The 19,852-nt window shown below is 45.8% G+C and overlaps 1 protein-coding gene across 3 annotated transcripts in view; it reads right to left on the bottom strand.

The window, feature by feature from the left end:
* Positions 1–19,852, bottom strand: part of LOC127583969 (SHC-transforming protein 1-like) — a 247,755-nt gene that overhangs the window by 107,890 nt on the left and 120,013 nt on the right. For all 3 annotated transcript variants that reach the window (XM_052040440.1, XM_052040438.1, XM_052040441.1), the window contains one exon: positions 14,557–14,627. In XM_052040440.1, the coding sequence (XP_051896400.1) occupies positions 14,557–14,627 (71 nt within the window). The remainder of the gene's footprint in view (positions 1–14,556; positions 14,628–19,852) is intronic.

Below are 19,852 nucleotides of genomic sequence, written 5' to 3'. Positions count from 1 at the left end.
TAACTCTAGAGTCCCCCATCACTAGTGCCCTCCTCTCTCCTTCCCTACCCTTCTGAGCCACAGGGCCAGACTCTGTGCCAGAGACACTGCCACTGTTGCTTCCCCCAGGTAGGCTGTCTCCCCCAACAGTACTCAAGCAGGAGTACTTATTGTAAAGGGGTACAGCCACAGGGGTACTCTCTAGTACCTGACTCTTCCCCTTCCCCCTCCTGACTGTGACCCACTTGCCCGACTCCCCTGGCCCCGGTGTGACACCTGCCTATAACTCCTTTCTATCACCTCCTCATTCTCCCTGATCAGACGAAGGTCATAGAGCTGCATCTCCAGTTCCCTAACACGGTCCCTCAGGAGCTGCAGCACGACACACCGGGTGCTCCCACATCTGACAATGAGTACAGGAAACTGCACTCATACTCCTTCCTTTACTCAAGTCACCTACCTTTCCTCGTCCCTTTATGCCTAAGCCCCTTGAGCCAAAGCCCAGAACACTCTGCTCCCTCTCATTCAGCTGCCCGCTCCAACGCCTCCCGCTGGATATGGCGGTTTGCTTTTTAAACTTCTCGCGCTTTACCTGCTGACGTCATGCGCCTGTGCAGTCCTGCCTCCACTATTCCCCATGAGAACTTACATAAAAAACTAATAAAAAAGAACCTGTAAAAAAGAAAGTTGTGGGGAAGTTACTGGAGGGAATTCTGAGGGACAGGATCTACCAACATTTGGATAGACAGAGTCTGATTAGGAGGAGTCAGCATAGCTTTGTGCATGAGAATTTGTGCTTAACGAACCTTTTAGAGTTCTTTGAAGATGCAACCAAAAAGGTAGATGAGGGTAGGGCAGTGGATGTTGTCTATTTGGACTTTAGCAAGGCCTTCGACAAGGTTCCACATAGTAGGCTGGTGTGGAAGGTTAGGTCCCATGGAATCCAGGGAGAGCTAGTTAGGTGGATTCAAAATTGGCTCGGAGGTGGGAAGCAGAGGGTGGTGGTTGAAGGTTGTTTCTCATGGAGGCCGGTGGCTAGTGGTGTGCCACAGGGGTCAGTTTTGGGACACTTGTTATTTGTTATTTATATAAATGATTTGGATGTGAATGATCAGTAAATTTGCAGATGACACGTACTTAGGAGGTGTTGTTGATGGTGAAGAAGGTTATCGTAGATTACAGGGGGATATTGATCAGATAGGGAAGTGGGCCGAGGAGTGGCAAATGGATTTCAATACAGATAAGTGTGAGGTGATGCACTTTGGAAAGTCAAACCAGCGTAGGACTTATACTGTGAATGGTAGGGCACGAGGAAGTGTAATGGAACAGAGGGAGCGAGGAGTAAAAGTGCACAGTTCATTGAAAATGGCATCACAGGTAGACAGGACAGTGAAGAAGGCGTTTAGCACGCTGGCCTTCATCAGTCAGGGAGTACAGGAGTTGGGACATTATGCTGCAGTTGTATAAGTCGTTGGTGAGGCCGCACTTGGAGTACTGGCGACAGTTTTGGTCACCCTGTTATAGGAAAGATATGGTTATACTGGAAAGAGTGCAGAAAAGATTTACGAGGATGTTGCCAGGACTAGAGGGCCTGAGTTATAGGGACAGGTTGGCCAGGCTAGGTCTTTATTCCTAGAATGCAGGAGAATGAGGGGCGGCGACCTTATAAAAATGTTTAAAATTATGAGAGGCATAGATAAGGTGGACAGTAACAGTCTTTTCTCCAGGGTAGGGAAGTCCAAAACTAGGGGGCAGAGGTTTAGGGTGTAAGGGGTGAGAAGGGAAAGATTTAAAAGGGACCTGAGGGACAACTTTTTCACGCAGAGGGTGGTGAGTATATGGAACGAGCTGCCAGAGGAAGTGGGTGAGGCGGGGACAATAATATCATTTAAGAAGCACTTGGACAGGTACACGGAGGGGTGGGGCTTGGAGGGATAAGGGCTGAGCGCAGGAAATTGGGACGAGCTGTGTGGGCACCGTGATCAGTATGAACTGGTTGGGCTGAAGGGCCTGTATCTGTGCTGTACTGCTCTGTGACTCTATAGGAAGGAAAATGAAGGAGATGCCTACATCACATGTGGTGTCAAAATAGTTTTGAAATCAGAGCTGCAAATGAATGCTGATGTCCAATTTACAGAGGAATGTAATCAAGAATGAAAAATACACTACAAAAGTGGAAGTCAGAGGAAGTCATGCTTTAACTGTGCTGTTCTCTGTCCCAAACATCATCTGGAGCACTGTGGCCCATTCTCCTCACTGAGGCACAAAGGAAACAAACATTCGAGAAGTCATGAGACTGAGTTAATACAGAAAATTGGAGAAGTTGCAGCTCAGCAGGATGTAGGATGTGACCAAGTGGCAAACTCAAGAGTTAGAAGACAATAAACAGTCTGGAACTATGATGGACACACACTACTGCATTTTAAACCCTCAAGGATGACTGCATCTATTTCAAACATACAGAAAATGAATTTAGAAATAATACCACAGAAAAATCTGCTTGCCAAAATAACATATAAAGTGAGATGAAATTCTGAGTTGGTGAATTGAGATCAAACAGTGGTTGGTCGGTTCCCACTGAAGGCATGTGGGATGAGTGGTTCAGACTTACTGAGTTGGAGGGGCTTTGTGGGTTCACATTTATTCATTCATTGATCAGTGTTTATTCCTTTTCTCACTTTAAATGCAAGCAGTCCCACAGGGGGTGCAACGTTATAAATTAATCTTAAGTTTACTTTCAGGGGAGTTCTGTACTTGAAGCACTGTTGCTGATATTGGATACGTGAATAACCATTGGAACTCAAACATTAGTGTTTACAACAAATTCAATCAAGCAGAAAATTCACAAGTAACAAACCAAAATGTGCATGTTTTACTGCTGCTACTGAAGTAGACAGGACTTGTGTACATAACCTTTCCCCATCACTTTACAGAAATATCCCCAAAAGGCCATTACAGTAGATGGGTACTTTCCTGCTTCCACTCCAACTACTTCTTTCTCATCTTTGCATGATAACCTTTCACTGCTCTGGTTCCTCTGGTTGGATTTTACCATTTATTTACGATGCCAATTCTTATTTGTTTATTCTTCTCTTCCTTTCTCCCTCTGCAATATCTTCCTTCCTTTAACTGTTCACTGAAAAGGTCACATTTCCCCCGTGACCAATGGTTCACAGTCCTGCCCCATGCACCAAAGTTTTCCAACTGCTGAAACTTTCCTCACATTCTGGACTTGCCCAAGTCCAAGTGGAAAGTACATCTGCATTAAAAGCAGCTCCTCAAATACCAAACTCCAGAGCAAGACGGCCGCTGAATTCCCAATGTGAATTCTGAAGGATTTGACTCCCTCCATTTTGATGCATGTTTAATGCTGTGTTTACCATACAGGTGGGACTGGGTGAAGCTCTGCACTTGTATGGTACACTCTGTGTGATGATTATTCTGGTTCACTGCCAGTTGGACCGTGCTTGTGGACCAGTCTAGCGACAGTGATTTTAAAATCCTCATCTTGTTTTAATCTCTCTATGGTCATCACTGTAACCTCCTCTGATCCCATAAGCTTAGGGATGTTGGGGATTGAACCTCACACCTCATACCTGGGGCCCCCATTAACGATGAATCATAATTTAGAAGTAAGCAAGCAGGTCTCTCTCCCAGAAATGAGCGGCTTGTCCATCCTACACAGAACAAGTTGCCAAGCTCCTTGTCCGTGAAGGTGTATTTCAGTCGTTGTGTATGTACCCAACATCTCCAAACAGGCTGCAAGAATTTAATACTATTGTTGAAGGGCCCTCTCAAAAATGCAAACATACAATTAGTCAAGAAAAGTCTATGGTTGTCCAAGGCTACAGCAGGATATAGGTTAGATGGAATAGTGGGTGGAAGATTGGCATATGGGAGGGAAGGGTTATATAGATCTTAGAGCAGGATAAAATGTTGGCACAACATTGTGGGACGAAGGGCCTGTACTGTGCTGTAGTGCTCTATGTTCTATGGAATTCAATCCTGACAAAAGTGAGGAGTTGCATTTTGAGAAGTCAAAGAGTAGGACATATACAGTAAATGGCAGGGCACTAGGGTTGTTGATGAACAGAGACATCTTGGGGTTCAAGTCCATAGTTCCCTAGAAGTGGCATCACAGGTGGGCAGGGTGGTGAAGAAGGCGTACGGCACGCTTGCCTTCATTGGTCAGAGCATTGAATATAAAAGTCGGGACGTAAAATTGGTCGAGCTATGGATAGTGATGAAGGTTGTCAAAGAATTCAGAAGGAGATAGACTAGCTGGAAATATGGGCAGAGAAATGGCAGACGGAGTTTAATCCAGACAACTGTCAGCTGTTGCACTTGGGAGGTGAAATGGAAGAGGAAAGTGTAGGGCAAATGGCAGGAGCATTGATGTACAGAAGGATCTTGGGGTCCAAGTCCACAGCTCCCTGAAAGTAGAAACACAGGTAGATAGGGTGGTAAAGGAGATGTACAGCACGCTTGCCTTCATTAGTCAGGGTACTGAGTATAAAGGTCAGGAAGTCGTGTTGCAGCTGTACAAAACTTTGGTTAGGCCACATTGGAAATGGAATTGGAATTGGTTTATTATTGTCACTTGTACCGAGGTACAGTGAAAAACTTGTCTTGCAAACTGTTCGTACAGATCAATTCATTACATAGTGCGCTGAGGTAGTACAAGGGAAAACAGTAACAGAATGCAGAATAAATTGTTACAGTTACAGAGAAAGTGCAGTGCAGTCAGACAATAAGGTGCAAGGTCCCAAGGTAGATTGTGAGGTCAAGAGTCCATCTTATCGTACTAGGGAAACATTCAAAAGTCTTATAACAGCAGGTAGAAACTGTCCATGAGCCTGGTGGTACATACTTTCAGGCTTTTGTATCTTCTACCTGATGGGGAAGGGGAGAAGAGAGAATGTCCGGGATGGGTGGGGTCTTTGATTATGCTGGCTGCTTTACCGAGCCAGCGAGAAGTATAGACAGAGGCCATAGAGGGGAGGCTAGTTTCTGTGATGTGCTGAGCTCTGTCCACATCACTCTGCAATTTCTTACGGTCCTGGGCACAGCAGTTGCTGTACCAAGCCGTGATGCATCCGGATAGGATGCTTTCTATGGTGCATCGATAAAAGTTGCTGAATGTCAAAGGTGACATGTCAAATTGCTTTAGTCTCCTGAGGAAGTAGAGGCGCTCCTGAGCTTTCTTGGCCGTGGCATCTACGTGGTTGGACCAGAACAGGCTATTGGTGATGTTCACTCTCAGGAATTTGAAGCTCTCAACCCTCTCAACCTCAGCACCGTTGATGTAGACAGGTGCATGTACACCGCCCCCTTTCCTGAAGTCAATGACCAGCTCCTTTGTTTTGCTGAAATTGAAGGAAAGGTTGTTGTCATGACACCATGTCATTAAGCTCTCTGTCTCCTTCCTGTACTCTGACTCATTGTTATTTCAGATATGGCCCACTACAGTGGTATCATCTGCAAACTTGTAGATGGAGTTAGAGCAGAATCTAGGCACGCAGTCATGAATGTATAGGGAGTAGAGTAGGGGGCTGAGGACACAGTCTTGTGGGGCACCAGTGTTGAGAATAATTGTGCTGGAGGCGTTGCTGCCTATCCTCACTGATTGTGGTCTTTTGGTCAGGAAGTCAAGGATCTAGTTGCAAAGGGAGGTGTTGAGTCCCAAGTCTCAGAGTTTGGTGATGAGTTTGCTTGGAATTATAGCATTGAAGACAGAGTTGTGGCCAGTAGTCTAACATAGGTGCCTTTTCTGTCCAGATGCTCCAGAGATGAGTGTAGGGCCAGTGAGATGGTTTCCGCCATAAATCTGCTTTGGCAATAGGCAAATTGCAATGGGTCGAGTTGTCTGGGAGGCTGGAGTTGATGCGTGCCATGACCAGCCTCTCAAAGCACTTCATGATGGTGGATGTCAGAGCCATAGGAAGGATGTGGAGGCTTTGGAGAGGGTGCAAAAGAGGTTCACCAGGATGTTGCCTGGATTGGAGAGTATTAGCTTTAAGGAGAGCCTGGACAGATTTAGATTGTTTTCTCTGGATTGTCAAGGGCTGAGGGCAGACCTGATGGAGGTATGTAAAACAATGAGAGGCCTAGACAGAGTGGACAGTCAGAATCTTTTCCCCATGGTATAGGCTGCAAAAACAAGGCAGAGGTTTAAGGTGAGAAGGAGTACCAGGGGATCTGAGGGGAAGTATTTTACCCCCTTACAGAGAGTGGTTGATATCTGGAATGCGCTGCCAGAGGAGGTGGAGGAGGCAGATACAATCACTACGTTTAAGAGGCATTTAGACAGACACTTGAATAGGTAAGGTACAGAAGAGTACAGCCCTAATGTGGGCAGATGGGATTAGTGTTAGATGGGCAAAATGATTGGCATGGATGTGATGGGCAGATGGGGCTGTTTCTGCCATGACTCACTCCTCTATTTTAAACATTTCAACGGATGAAAAAAGTTAAACTGCTGCAGTTGTTCAAAGTGAAGCAATGTTCAGATATGCTTCGTGTGGAAATGGTATGTTCTCTTTTTCTAACTCCATCATCAACATTGAGAAGGTTGACATCCCGTTGATTGTCCTGGACTGTAATTTATCCAGTTGTTAATATCCAGAATTCCTTCAGTTGGAAGCACCAAGGTTTCAGTGGTAGCTCAGGCTTCAGTCATGTTCTGTAATTATGTTCTGACGTGCTTACCCTTCACTGAGCCCATTTAATACACAGCGTGACATGAAATGAAGAACAGAACTGTGTCCATTTAGGTTTGGTTTGGTTTGTTATTATTGCCACAGGTACTGAGATACAGTGAACAGCTCCTGTTTGTGTGCCATCCAGGCAGATCATTGCAGACGTAAGTAGAGTTTTGTCTACAGTTTTGTCTCTAGAAATCCAGTTTAGCCAGCTTGCTAACTGTATGTATGGGCAGAGATGTGCCAGGCCTGTCCATTTCACGTTAATCACAACACATCTGGCTGAACCCATGTGAATTTCAAACTGAAGCCAAGTCTTGCCTTGTGTTGTATTGGACAGACAATCTCCCCTCTGTTTGCCTACACACAGCCTATCGTTAAATTCTAGTTTGAAATCATATCTTAACAACAAACCCTTTGCTGATTTTGCTTTTTGTTTTGGATGAAGTTTCCAGTAATTTCCTTAAATTTAATTCAATGAAATCATTGCAGTGTAATGAAGTGCTACATTGTGTGCCTGACATGAAAGGCTCCAAAACGAACCCTTTACACCAAACTTCAGAAGAGTTGAAAGAGATTCTCTCTACTTCCTAAAGTCAGTCTCTTAAAAGCAGCAGAAAAAAAGGTTAATAAAAGATAATTAAAACATTTTAAACACACCAATTGTCTTATTTTCCAATGCACAGGGTGCTTAAATTACTGGTAGTCAGAGTTATGGGAAGGTAATGGGGAGATACAAGTCTGCAGTCTACCAGAGAAGCTCGGGCAACAGAGTGGCCTAGCTGGTAGAGGTCCTGCCTCACCGTTCCCAAAAACAGAGTTCGATTCCAACCTCAGATACCGTCAGGGTGGAGTTTGCATGTTCTCCCTGAGGCCACGTATGAAAGTTGGGAGAATAAAATGGGATTAAAGTAGGATTAGGATAAATGGTTGGCGTGGACGGTGGGTCAAAGAGCCTGCTCCCATGTTGTGCAACTAATTCAAAGTTAAGTATGGAATTTTTTATACATCTGTAGTCATTGTAATCATGAAACCACAGAATTAATTCTAAAACACCTCTGAGTTACTGATCTCCTTTGGTGAAGGAAATCTGTCAACTTTATGTCTGGTCTTTATGTAACTGCTGACCCATGACCCACAATTTCAAGGCAGCTCGGGATGAACAGTAAGTGTTGACATTCATGACATTCTCATCCCATCAAGGAATTTAAAAAAGGCAGCTTTAAGAATAATTGCTGTTTCAGACTGCTGCTGAGTATGAGGAAGTTCATCCACCTGGTGCTTTATCAGTGAGAGAACCATTGTCGATCATCACAGGTGTCTGAACAGATCGTCTGAACACTTATAGTCTATAGTACATTAAGTGTATAGTATCTGCACACAGAGATGGTATGAAGATAAATAAACAAGCAGCACATCTTTCAGCAACTGTCCACATCCCTTCTTGTTCCTTCGTGTTCCCTGTGATCTCTTCCCATCTGTACCTGTCGTCTGGCTACAGATGGGAAGAGATCACAATGCTACAACCCCACTTAGATATTTTCAAAACAGCATTTTACAAATCATTTGATATCCTCCAGTCTTTTAAAATACACAGTTAACCAAAACTGAATCCAATTAGCAGTGCAAACTTTAGTCAGCAGAAAAAAGTTTACATCTCGGAAGAGAAGGTGACAACATGATGAGTTTGGTTCAGCTCTGTTGACCTCACATCCTGCTTGTTGTGTGATGTGAACTGTTGTATGGACAATAATATGAACACTGTTGTATGGAGAACAACAAACCAAACATAACAGAACACTCCTGTTGCACATACTTGAGGCTGGTAAAGTGACATTGTAGAGAAGGCAGCACAACCTGTTTCTGATGCTCAGAGTCATGGAGTATTGCAACATGGAAACAGGCCATTCAGCCCGCATTGACCAACAGGCATTTATCAGTATTAATTCCATCCTCCAGCACTTGGCCCATAGCCTTCTATACCCGGGCAATTCAAGTGCTCATCTAGACAATTTGTAATGTTGTCAGTGACCCTGCTCCCACCACTCTCTCCGGCAGTGTTCCAGCTACTCTCCATTCTCTTGGTGAGAAAAAGATCCCCTTCAGATCCCCTCTAAATCACTTCCCCCTTACCCTAAATCTGTGTCCTCTAGTTTTATCTACCTCTGATATGAGGAGAAGTCAATATTCCCTCGGACCCGACCATTCATGGTGTACGTCCCAGCCTCATCAGTACCCCCAAAATGCATCATGTCACATTTATCAGGATTAAACTCCATCTGCCATTTCTCAGCCCATTGATATCACCTGGGAGCCTAAGACCACCCTTCACACTGTCAACAACTCCATCAATCATTAATCATTATGTCATCTGTGAACTTACTGATCCTGCCTCCCACATCCACGTCCAAACCATTCACTTATATTACAAACAGCAAGGTTCCCAGTGCCGATCCCTTTGGGACACCACTTGTCACAGATATCCAATCACAAAAACAACCCTCTGCCATCACCCTCTGTCTCCTGTTGCCAAGCCAGCTTTGGATCCAATTTGCCCTGGATCCAAGGGGCCTATCCTTATGGACAGTCTCCCATGTGGGACCTTGGCAAAGTCCATGTAAACCATATCTACTGCACTGCCCTCATCAACACACCTCTTCAAAAAATTTCGCTCAGACTGGTCAGACAGGACCTGCCCTTGATGAATCCATGCTGCTGTCTCTCACTGGTCCCTGCCTTGTCAAGTGATCATTAATCCTATCCCTCAGAATGTTGTCCAATAACTTCCCTCCCACAGCTCTGGGATCGCCAGGCTTTTCCCTGCTTCCCATCCTGAAAAGGGGGAATGTCTCAAGGTACAGAACGTGGCCTGATGAATTCTTAGTGCAGGAAAGTTAGCAAAGTTAGTACTAATTTTGCAAAATGGCAGCTACCTTACAGTTAAAATAAAGAATGAATTCTTCAGTACAGCTCAATCTCAGTACAATATAGAAACAAGGACAACCCATGTTCACCTATGTTCCAATCCTCTACTGAAATAATGCATTCAGCTTGCTGCATCATCAAAAAAAACAAAGAAGTTATTGCATTGTGTGTTTTTCCACAACCCGTTAACAGCAGAGTTAGTATTTTACCTGGTCTGGTAACATTCTAATTAAAATGGCATAAATAACACCTGGGACCTAGAGGCAGACAACGACATTTGTAGGTTCCCAATCTCCCCCCTCTCCACACAGACTGAGCTCCACTTCTACTATCTGTCATGAATAATTCATCAACTGAAACAGGCCCTTCAGCCCACCACGTCCATGCTAACCTCTTTCCCATCTACACGAATCCCATTTGCCTGCATTAGGTCTATACCCTCTATGCTTCACCTATTTAAGTGTCTGTCTAAATGCCTCTTAAATATAGTAAATGTATCTGATTCCATCATCTCCTCCGGCAGCAAGTTCCAGATATCAACCATTCTCTGTGTAAAACCCCTCAAATCCCCCATGAGGCTCCTTCCTCACACTTTAATCCCATGCTCTCTTGATTCTTATACCCCTACCATAGGGAAACATTCTAATTATCTACCCTATGTACTGTATGCCTCACATAATTTTATAAACCTCTATCAGGTCACCCATCTGCCTCCCGCACTCCAGGGAAAACAAGCCCAGCCTGTCCAATCTCTCCCCATAAATGAAGTTCTCCAGTCTGGGCAACATCCTGGTGAATCTCCAGCACAGTCACATCCTTCCTATAGTGCGGTGACCAGAACTGCACACAACACTCCAAAACAGCATTTTGTAAACTTACCTCAGATTCCAACTTTCATATTCCATGCCCTGACCAATGAAGGCGAGCATGCCTTATGCCTTCTTCACCGCTCTATCCACCTGTGATGCCACTTTCAGGGAACTATGGACTTGGACCCCAAGGTCTCTCGGTTCATCAACATTCCTTAGTGCCCTACATTTACTGTACATGTCCTGCCCTCTCTGGCTTCTCAATATGCATCACTTCACACTTGTCAGGATTTGATTCCATTTGCCAATTCTGCACACAAATTTCCATCTGATGCATATCCTGCTGCAGCCTTAGACAGCCTTCCTCACCATCCACAACACCACCATGTGTGTCACCTGCAAGCTCACTAATCATCCCTCCTACATTCACATCTATGTTGGTAATATATCTCACAGACAGCAAGGGTCCCAGCACTGATTCCTGCGGTACACCACTGGTCGCAGACTTCCAATCAGAAGATCATACTTCTATCACTACCCTCTGCCTCCTATCACCAAGCCAATTTTGGACTCAATTAGTCAGTTTGCCATAGAACCTATGTGCCCTAATCTTCTGGACCAACCTGCCACTGAGGACCTTGTCAACTGCCTGACTAAAGTCCACACAGACAACACCTACCAGCCTCATTCATCTCCTATGTTTTCTTCTCAAAAGTCTCAATCAAATTAGCGATGCAGGATTTCCCCTCACAAAGCCCTGCCTTTCCAAATGTATGGAAACCCTGTCCCTTAGAATTTTCTCCAGTATTTTCCCCTACCACGGCTGTGAGGCTCACTGTCTGTAGTTACCTGGTTTATCCTTGCTGCTCTTCTTAAAGGAACAACATTAGCTGTCCTCCAGTCCTCTGGTTCCTCACCTGTGGCTAATGAAGAGTCAAAAATCTCTGCCAGGAGCCCAGCAATCTCCTCCCTTGTTTCTCACAGCTTTCTGGGATAGATCTTATCTGGTTATGAAGATTAACCCAAGACATTTAACACCTCCACCTTCTTCATATTGACATGCCCCAGAAACCCCCCTCTCTGAACTCACTGTCCAACACATCCTTCTCCTTGGAGAATACAGATGAGAAGTATTAATTTAGGGCCTTGTCCACATCCCCTGGGTTCATACATAGGAAACCCCTTTGGTCCCTGAGGGAAGCCTCTCTGTCCCTGATACCCCCTTGTTCCTAATGTACTTACAGAATGACTTAGGTTTTCCTTAATTTTACCTGCCAAGGATATTTTATGAACTCTTTTCACCCTCCTAATTTCCTTCTTAACTACTCCTCTACACCCTCTATATTCCACAAGGGACACTGAAGGAAATAAAATAACAAAAAGATTTTAAGAGTCCTTGAGCACAAGTCAGTAGTGTGAAACAGTTAAGTAGCTCACTGGACATTTGGGTAAAACTGCCAACTTACCTTCAAGATCCAACACATGAACAGATCAGTGAACAGTGAATCCTCTTCCCACCTCTCTGCATCTCACCTTGTGAACACAATTTTCTGACCCTTCACCCTGATTGGCTACGGAACCCCCTTCAACCTATCTGTGCTATTCATGTCAACTACTCTTTGCAGAGCAGTTTTCAGGTTTGAGTTCCTCTCTGCATGTCAAAATCTTTCCCCAATTGCTATTGGCTTTATTAGTGACTATCTTAGATATATTACTCCACACAAGTTGAAACCGCTTAACTGCATCTATTAAAAGTGCCACAAATCACTAGCTGCTTGTGAAAAGCAAAGTGTTTAATATTCATCTAGTTATTGGAGTTTTTTCATCTCTTGGACTGGATTTAATCACTGTCTTACATGATCAGGTGATTTACTTCCAAAGGCAGAAGTGCATTAGAAATGGATTGCACTTGGTTGTCCCGATTCGTTCCCAGCTGGCATGAGCTTCATCATTTCAATAATTGGCATCTTGGAGCAAATGTCGGAAAAGGCTAGAGGATGGCTGGTGCTGGAAGAACACTCTTTGGAGGCTGTGATTAATAAAGCATCCAGTTCTAGGTCCCCCTCAGCTCCATCTATTCGATGCAGGAAGTGGGTGTGTTCTGGAACAGTTACAAACCCACATTCTACAACAATCATTTCATTCCAATAAAATTTAGCTCATTTCCACATTTGTATTTCCAATTGTTTGTGTAGATGTAGTAGTTTGCTTCACTTATAAATGGAATATTTAACAGGAATTTTATAAACATTTTATGGCAGATATAGGGTTGTCAAATATGTGGCTCAATGTAACCAAAAAGAAATTACTTCAAACAAATTAAATCCAAATGACTATGGTGCTGTCAAGGTCTATGTAACATTTTAAACAAGAAACTGACTAAATGCAGTTTCCACTAAATCACTGCAACTGTACGTCAGTGTATGATCCCCTGCCACGTTAAGGAGCCAGTTGATGCATTTCACATCATAGCACAAAGGAGCACTGCCGTTCCTGGGCAGCACACGTACGAGTGCAATATCTGTGCTCAATTAGTCCCAGGAAACAAGTGTGGACACTACACTGAATCGTTCTGTTGTGGGTGAAAAGCCTTTCCTGCTCAATTGCCAATGTGACTATTTTAAAATTGTGAAACAAAACTTCTTATTGCTCCCTAATCAGGCAGATAAAATAACGTAAGCAGCCACCACAATGCAGCCATTTGTTTTCTCCTGGACTTGGAGCACTGGCAGCTGAGGGGAGACCTGATAGAAGACTAAAATTATATGGTAGATAGTCTTTTTCCCAGGATGGAAATGTCAAATACTAGAGATAATAGCTTTAAGGTGAGAAGGGGAAAATTTAAAGGAGATTTATAAGGCAAGTTTTGTTTTAAACAGAGCGGTAGGTGCCTGGAAGGCTCTGCTAGGGGAGGTGGTGGAAGCAGATCTGACAGCAATGTTTAAGAGACAGTCAGACAGGCACATGAACAGACAAAGGATGGAGGGATACAGTCCATGTGCAGTCAGATGGGATTAGTTAGATTGGCATCATGGTTGGCACAGACATCGTGGGCCGAAAGGCCTGTTCCTGTGCTGTATTGTTCTATGTTGTATAAAGTGGATAATTTCACATTTTCCCATAATAGATCTGCCATGTTCTCGCCCACCCATTCAGCTTGTACCCACCCCCCGATGCCTCTTTCCATCCTCCTCCCTACTCTCAATTCCACTGCTCCTGTACACCACAACTCTGTGCTGTAAACATGTTTTAATACTTTACAGATTGGTCACTCCACAGATATTCATGGAAGGGAAGCTGTGGGGTTATTCCCATCTGTCTATAGGGGTCTGTGACAAGTCAGGCAATTATTTGCCAAGTTTGTTATCTACAGCAGTATGATCTGCAGCATGCTACCTCAACTCTGCAAATGAGAAAAGATTCTGGCATCAGTGAAAGAGTCAGAAATATCTGAGCCAACTCATGCAACACCACCCCTCACCATATCAACGTTGTTAATTTGTAAATGGCTTTGATAGGGTCCTTTGAGAATTTGTAGAGTTATTCATTCCTTGAAGAACAAGGTGAACAAATAACTGAGTAACAATGCGTCTACAAAACATCACACACACACCCACACACACACACACACACACACACCCACACCCACACACACACACACACACACACCCACACCCACACACACACACACACACCCACACCCACACACACACACACGCACACACACACGCACGTACACACACCAACACACATGCCAATGCTCATGCACACACACACCAACACACACACATGCACACACTAATACACACACACGCACACCAACACCCACACGCACACAGCAACACACACACACCCCAACACACATGCACGCATGCGCGCAGTCCTACACCAGACCCCAGTCCCTGCACCAGACACTGCTCCCTCACCAGACAGACACCAGTCTCTGCTCCCACTCTAGGCACACACAACTTTTGAAAGTCAACAACCTGCTTTCTGCAAATCAAGAATATTTCAAACTCTCACTGATTCAACCAGACATTTTGTGATTTGTTAATTACGACAGAAGAAAATTTGTAATGAGGACAAAAATGTTTGAAGTGCAGATCTTTTCCCTGGGATCTGAGCTTTCCATTGGTCCTTACCTTGTGACCTGGGTTCTTGTATTGAAATCAAGTGACCTCATGGACTGCAAGACCTCCACACAACCCATATACTGTAAAAGGAAAGGAGAAAAACTATAACTTTCTTAAACATATTTAAAGATAAACTATTCCAACAAACTCCCAGAAGTTGGGAGTCAGTGTGCCCACTCACGGCACCAACAACTGATGACTGAGCAGGCAGTCCCGGGAACGCCCTGAGCTGAGCTAACGGAGTGGTAGCATTGTCAGAAGCACCTTGTACTCTGCTCCTGATGGGCTGTTTCATTGCCTTCCGTTTAGCAGCAGGGTACAAGGTACAGCCTCTATTACATATAGAGTTAAGCACAGTAAGCAAGAATAAATTTATATGAAAGACAAAGGGAGATGGGCACCTGCCTACAGCTGCTGAGTGACCACAGGAGTGGACTTTAAGAGAAATTTGATGATTCTACTAACAACAAAAGAAATTGTGTGAGGACTCAGCTGGTCAAGCAGCATCTGTGGAAAGCTTCAGGTCAGGGACCTTCCTCCAAGCTGGGGAGAGGGGCAGGGTAGAGGTTTTCAGGCAGAGCTGGGGGAGAGGGGAGGGGTAGAGGTTTTCACAGAACATGGCCATCCCCTCTGCAACCTGCGCACATCAGCGACAATCCAACCTCTCACATATTCAGTTAAAGCATGATAAAACATTTTTAATAATCAAGTTCATTTAGAATTGCTCTTTACTTGAGTTTTGCACGATTGAGCATCTACAAAGGTCCTGTCAATCAGCAAAGGATTAGAAGGGCAGATGGTCTTCATTACCAAAGGTTTGACTATGGGAGTCAGCAAGTCTCATTGCAGTTGTGCACAGCCTTGGTGAGACCAGAACTGGAACATTGAGGACAGGTCTGGTCTCCTTACCTGGGAAGGATGTAGGGAGTGTGACTGGTTCCAGGAAGGCAGGTTTCTGCATGAGGAAAGAGTGAATAGATTGGGACTGGACTCTGTAGAGTTGAGGAATATAAGAAAATCTCATTGGAAATTAGAAATCTCTTACAAGACTCGACAGACTATGCAGGGAGGTGGTTCCCCCGACTGAGAAGTCTTGGACCAAGGACATTGGCCATTCAGGACTGAGAGGAGGAGACATCTCTTCAGTCAGAGGGCGTTGAGCCTTTGGAGTTCTCTACTCTGGACAGCTCTGGATGTTCAGTCAATGTGTTCATTCAAAAGAGCGACTGATAGATTCTGAGGCAGTCAGGGTAGTCGAGGGATAAGGGTAGAGTGCTGGAAAATAGCAGTGTGTTGAGGAAAAGCAGAAACACTTCCCAGCTGTGTGGAACATGGAGACCTGCTGAACACGTAAATGTGCCGCAACTGAACTGTGACCCAGCATCTCAGCTCTTCAGGGCTGACCACAGAGTCCTGGTCACAAGAAAGTCCTGGTCACAAGAAAGATTCCCATAAACCAGGGCCTTTCATAGCTCTCCATAGCTGTGCAGCTATTTCTTACATTGGGTTTTCCACCTCTCCCAGAAAATAAACCAGGGTTTAACATGAAATGCTTGCATTAATGCTAAAAAAAGTCAATTTGCTTTGTTCATTTGCACAGGCCACTGGGTGTTGGAACCAACACACCAATAAATGGTAGGTGCTTTCAGATGAGCCCTGTCCACAGTCAATATTCACTCAGGAGCTGTGAGAATAAATGCAAGAATCTAGATCATTCAAACAATCGCCTCTTGGGAGGTTGTGTGATGGAACTTGTTCAGCAAGTGGCAGCATGAAGTTATACTTTAAAGATTTGCTTTTGCTTGGAGAAAGAGAATTTGAGATGTTGTGTGAAAGGATCATTACCAACAAAGTGTTCTTGAAGGAGATCCCTGCATTACTTTTACACCCCTGCATGAACAACGCATTCAGGAGGTAACTCAGTCTTTGAGGTTACATGGTGAACAAATCACTCCTGCTTTCTTCAGCTTTAATTTCAAGCAGTAACCCAGAGAAAGGCTTTGAAAAGAAATCAATACTTTGTTTTGATAATAAATTACTTATCTCATGTGTGACTCACACTGGCATAAACGGATGATATTTACATTAGGCATCTCTCTGACATTATGGAGGTGCCTGCATACGCATAGGAAATAATCTGGCTCGCTGTGCAGGGGTTGACTAGTTTAATGGACATGATATTGGTCTAGCAATACAGAGGTGAAGAGTTCAGTTCCAAATATCAAATTACAGAGGTGCTGAAACAGAATTTATAAAAACATCATTATTTTGCATATTGGCAAACAAAAACTATGACTATGAAAACTCCCCATTGTTGTTAGAACCAAATTAATATAGCACAGAAAAACATTACAGGTGGTCTTCAATAGGTCTTTGGAGGAGGTGAGAGATGACTCAGTTATCACCTTCCCAAGGCACTGCCATGGGAGTGTCTGGTTTAAGGAAGTCAATTACAGTTTATGAAATATGCAATGCTTGAGAGAATATTCTGAGACATCCTGAGATACATGAGGGTTTAGTATGGCCTACACATGACTCCACCCTAAATATGACATAAGAACAAAAAGTGCTGGGAATACTCAACAAGCCTGTGTTGAGTATTCCCAGTTGAGTTTCTCCTCCCACAGCATCGGTGGGAGGAGAAACAGAGTCAACAGAGTTAACTTGCTTTGTTCATTTGTACAGGCCACTAGCTATTGGAACGGACACACCAAGAAATCGTAGGTGTTTTCAGAACTGGGAAGGAGACAGAAATAGTTTGTTAATGTATTGTGAAGGGTCATTGCTGTCACGTGACACCATTGATCACCTGGGTCGAAAGCCATTGGCCATTGGCCTCTGTAAACACATTTGTACCTGGCCCTGAACCATTAGCTTGCTTAAATTACCTGGGCTGGACGACCCAGCCCTCCAGCACTATAAAGAATGTCACATGTGCATGGTCCTCTCTCTTTTGATTGCTCCAGGAATTTGAAACAACACTGAAGAGACCATCAGTAAGAGTGTGCACTTCCACAAGGATTAGGAGTATCCTAAATAGATTCCCAGTAGTGCAGAGCCAATGCTTGCACTGAGTCGAGCGGTGGCAGGCACTGTATTGTTTCTTCCTTGATTTGTTTATACCCAGTTTGTTGTGTGTGTGTGTGTGTGTGTGTGCGTGTGTGTGTGTGCGCGCGCGCATCTCACCCGTGTTGTGATTTCCCCCACATTCGTGATCACTTATGTGCGTGTGTGTATGAGTGTGTACATTTCAATTCATCTTGTCCTGTGCTTGTCTTTGCGAATAAATCATTTTAACTCCAAAGACTGTCCAGGGTCCTTGTCCTTTGAGAGTTTACGAACTTGTCTTACAACATTTGGTGCTGTGAGCAGGTCTTGAAGGTCTGGACACAGATGCGGGGAAGGATGTTTGGGAACGGGGGAAGAAGGCCAGTGCAGGCACTGAGGATAGGATTCCCTGGTGGACCAATGAGATTGAGGGATTGGGAGCTTGGCCAGCATGCTGAAAGACCACGGAAGGCAGCGGACTGGGCTGAGGTTAGACCCCCGTGAGGAGAAACTGGGGCACCACGTGGTCACCCTCCTCCAGAAGTCAGGATTTCCCAGGGCCAAAGAGAGTCAAAGGGGTGCCTTCTGGCTACTTTTGTCCCTCCTGAGACTCCAGGTCGGGATTACTAGCCAGTTGCAGAATACATGTCTCCAGAAGAAAAGGGAGATAGAGGTGCTCCAGTAGTGTTGCTGTACACTGCAGGAGGCAGTTCAGACTGCCCAGACCCAGGCCAACGACCTCGAAGCCAGGGATACTGAGGTCGCCTGCAGGCTGATTCAAGCACAGCAGGTGCAGGCAGCCCGCCGATCTGGCTGGTAGCCAGACCCATTCAAAATCTGAGCCTTGGTCCGGCGCGGTGACAAACTGGACGTGTGGCTGGGGGATGGGGACATATGGATGGATAACAATGAGGAGGGGATACCCGAAGAGCCTGAGTCCCATCACACCCGCCCTCCCCCCTATGCACCTGAACCCCTGCAGGCTCGACCCGTCACCACGTGGTCCCAGGTCCGCCACAGAAGGGAAGGGAGTCAGGATGGGACCCCCGCAGGGGAAAGTGCCTGTGGTCCCTCCGAGACCACGGATACCCAGGATTTCTCCGTCAAGGAGCTCACCCAGCTGGCATATCGGTACCATCAGCGGTGGGGTGAACAGCTGGCCACGTGGCTGCTCTGGCTGTGGGATGAGGGGCCCCCAACGTGAGCCTCTCTCACCAGGAAGCGAGCGCCCTAGGGAGCTTGTCTGATCAACAGAGCATTAATAATGCCCTGCGGGTGCCACCGGGAGGAATTGGGGACACTGCTACCCTGTGGGATCGGGTAGTAACCGCCGTGAGGGTCCGGTACCCTACCCTTCCCGAGTGGGATTTATACAGGTGACCGCAATGGAGTACAGTCAGTGGGGGCACCAAGGTCATCCGGGAATGGGTGCTGGTGACCGGCATTTATGAGGGGGCCAGCGACCTCGAGCTTTTAGAGAACACCGGGGTGACCAGCGCGCTAGCGGGACATCTGGTCGCCACCGTGCGCCTCAACCTGAGCCTGCCGCTCATGGGTCCGGCTAGTGAGAAGACTGTACGGGAAGCCATCACTCTCCTGGAAGGGCTGGAGTACATGCAGCAGGGAGCGCCCACCCAGGTCCGTAGAGCGGAGACGAGGGCTGGGGACACCACCTCTCGTCTCACGCGCAAACAGTTGTACCTGGACCACGCTACCATAGATGGGATCCCGACCTCTGCTCTCCATGCACGGTGGAAAGATCTCTGTGGGGGGAAGTCCAGCTGAGGGAGGCCCTGTGACCACCCCGGGACCAAGCCCGACACAGGGGATGCCCCCAACCACCAGACCACACGGGCTGCCCCCACAGACACTGATACTGCCTCCATCCCTCCCCCATCTGAAACAGCCTTCCCTGCCCTCCGGGCTCAGCTCTGGGACCTGCTGCGACAGGAAATGTCCCACTTCAGCCAGCAGGAATCCTCACCCACGGGGTGGCAGACCTCCACCCCACTCCCATAGGATGAAGGTCAGGGTCCCCAGGCGTCTGCTCCATCACCTTCCCCCGCCCGGGGGACCTGAGGCCACATATACCCGTAGCGGTACACTGGGGAAAGGGGAATGTGCAGAGCTGGATGGCATTCGTCATCACGGGTGCCCAACACACCATCGTTCCGGGGAACCCCGCTGCGTGGAAGGGGGCACAGATGCAGATAGAGGGGTTGGGGGGTTCCCTTTTGCCCGTGAGGGAAGTCAAGGT

Source organism: Pristis pectinata, chromosome 28 (genome assembly GCF_009764475.1).
Source record: "Pristis pectinata isolate sPriPec2 chromosome 28, sPriPec2.1.pri, whole genome shotgun sequence".
Taxonomy (NCBI): domain Eukaryota; kingdom Metazoa; phylum Chordata; class Chondrichthyes; order Rhinopristiformes; family Pristidae; genus Pristis; species Pristis pectinata.
This window is presented reverse-complemented; position numbering and strand designations above follow the sequence as displayed.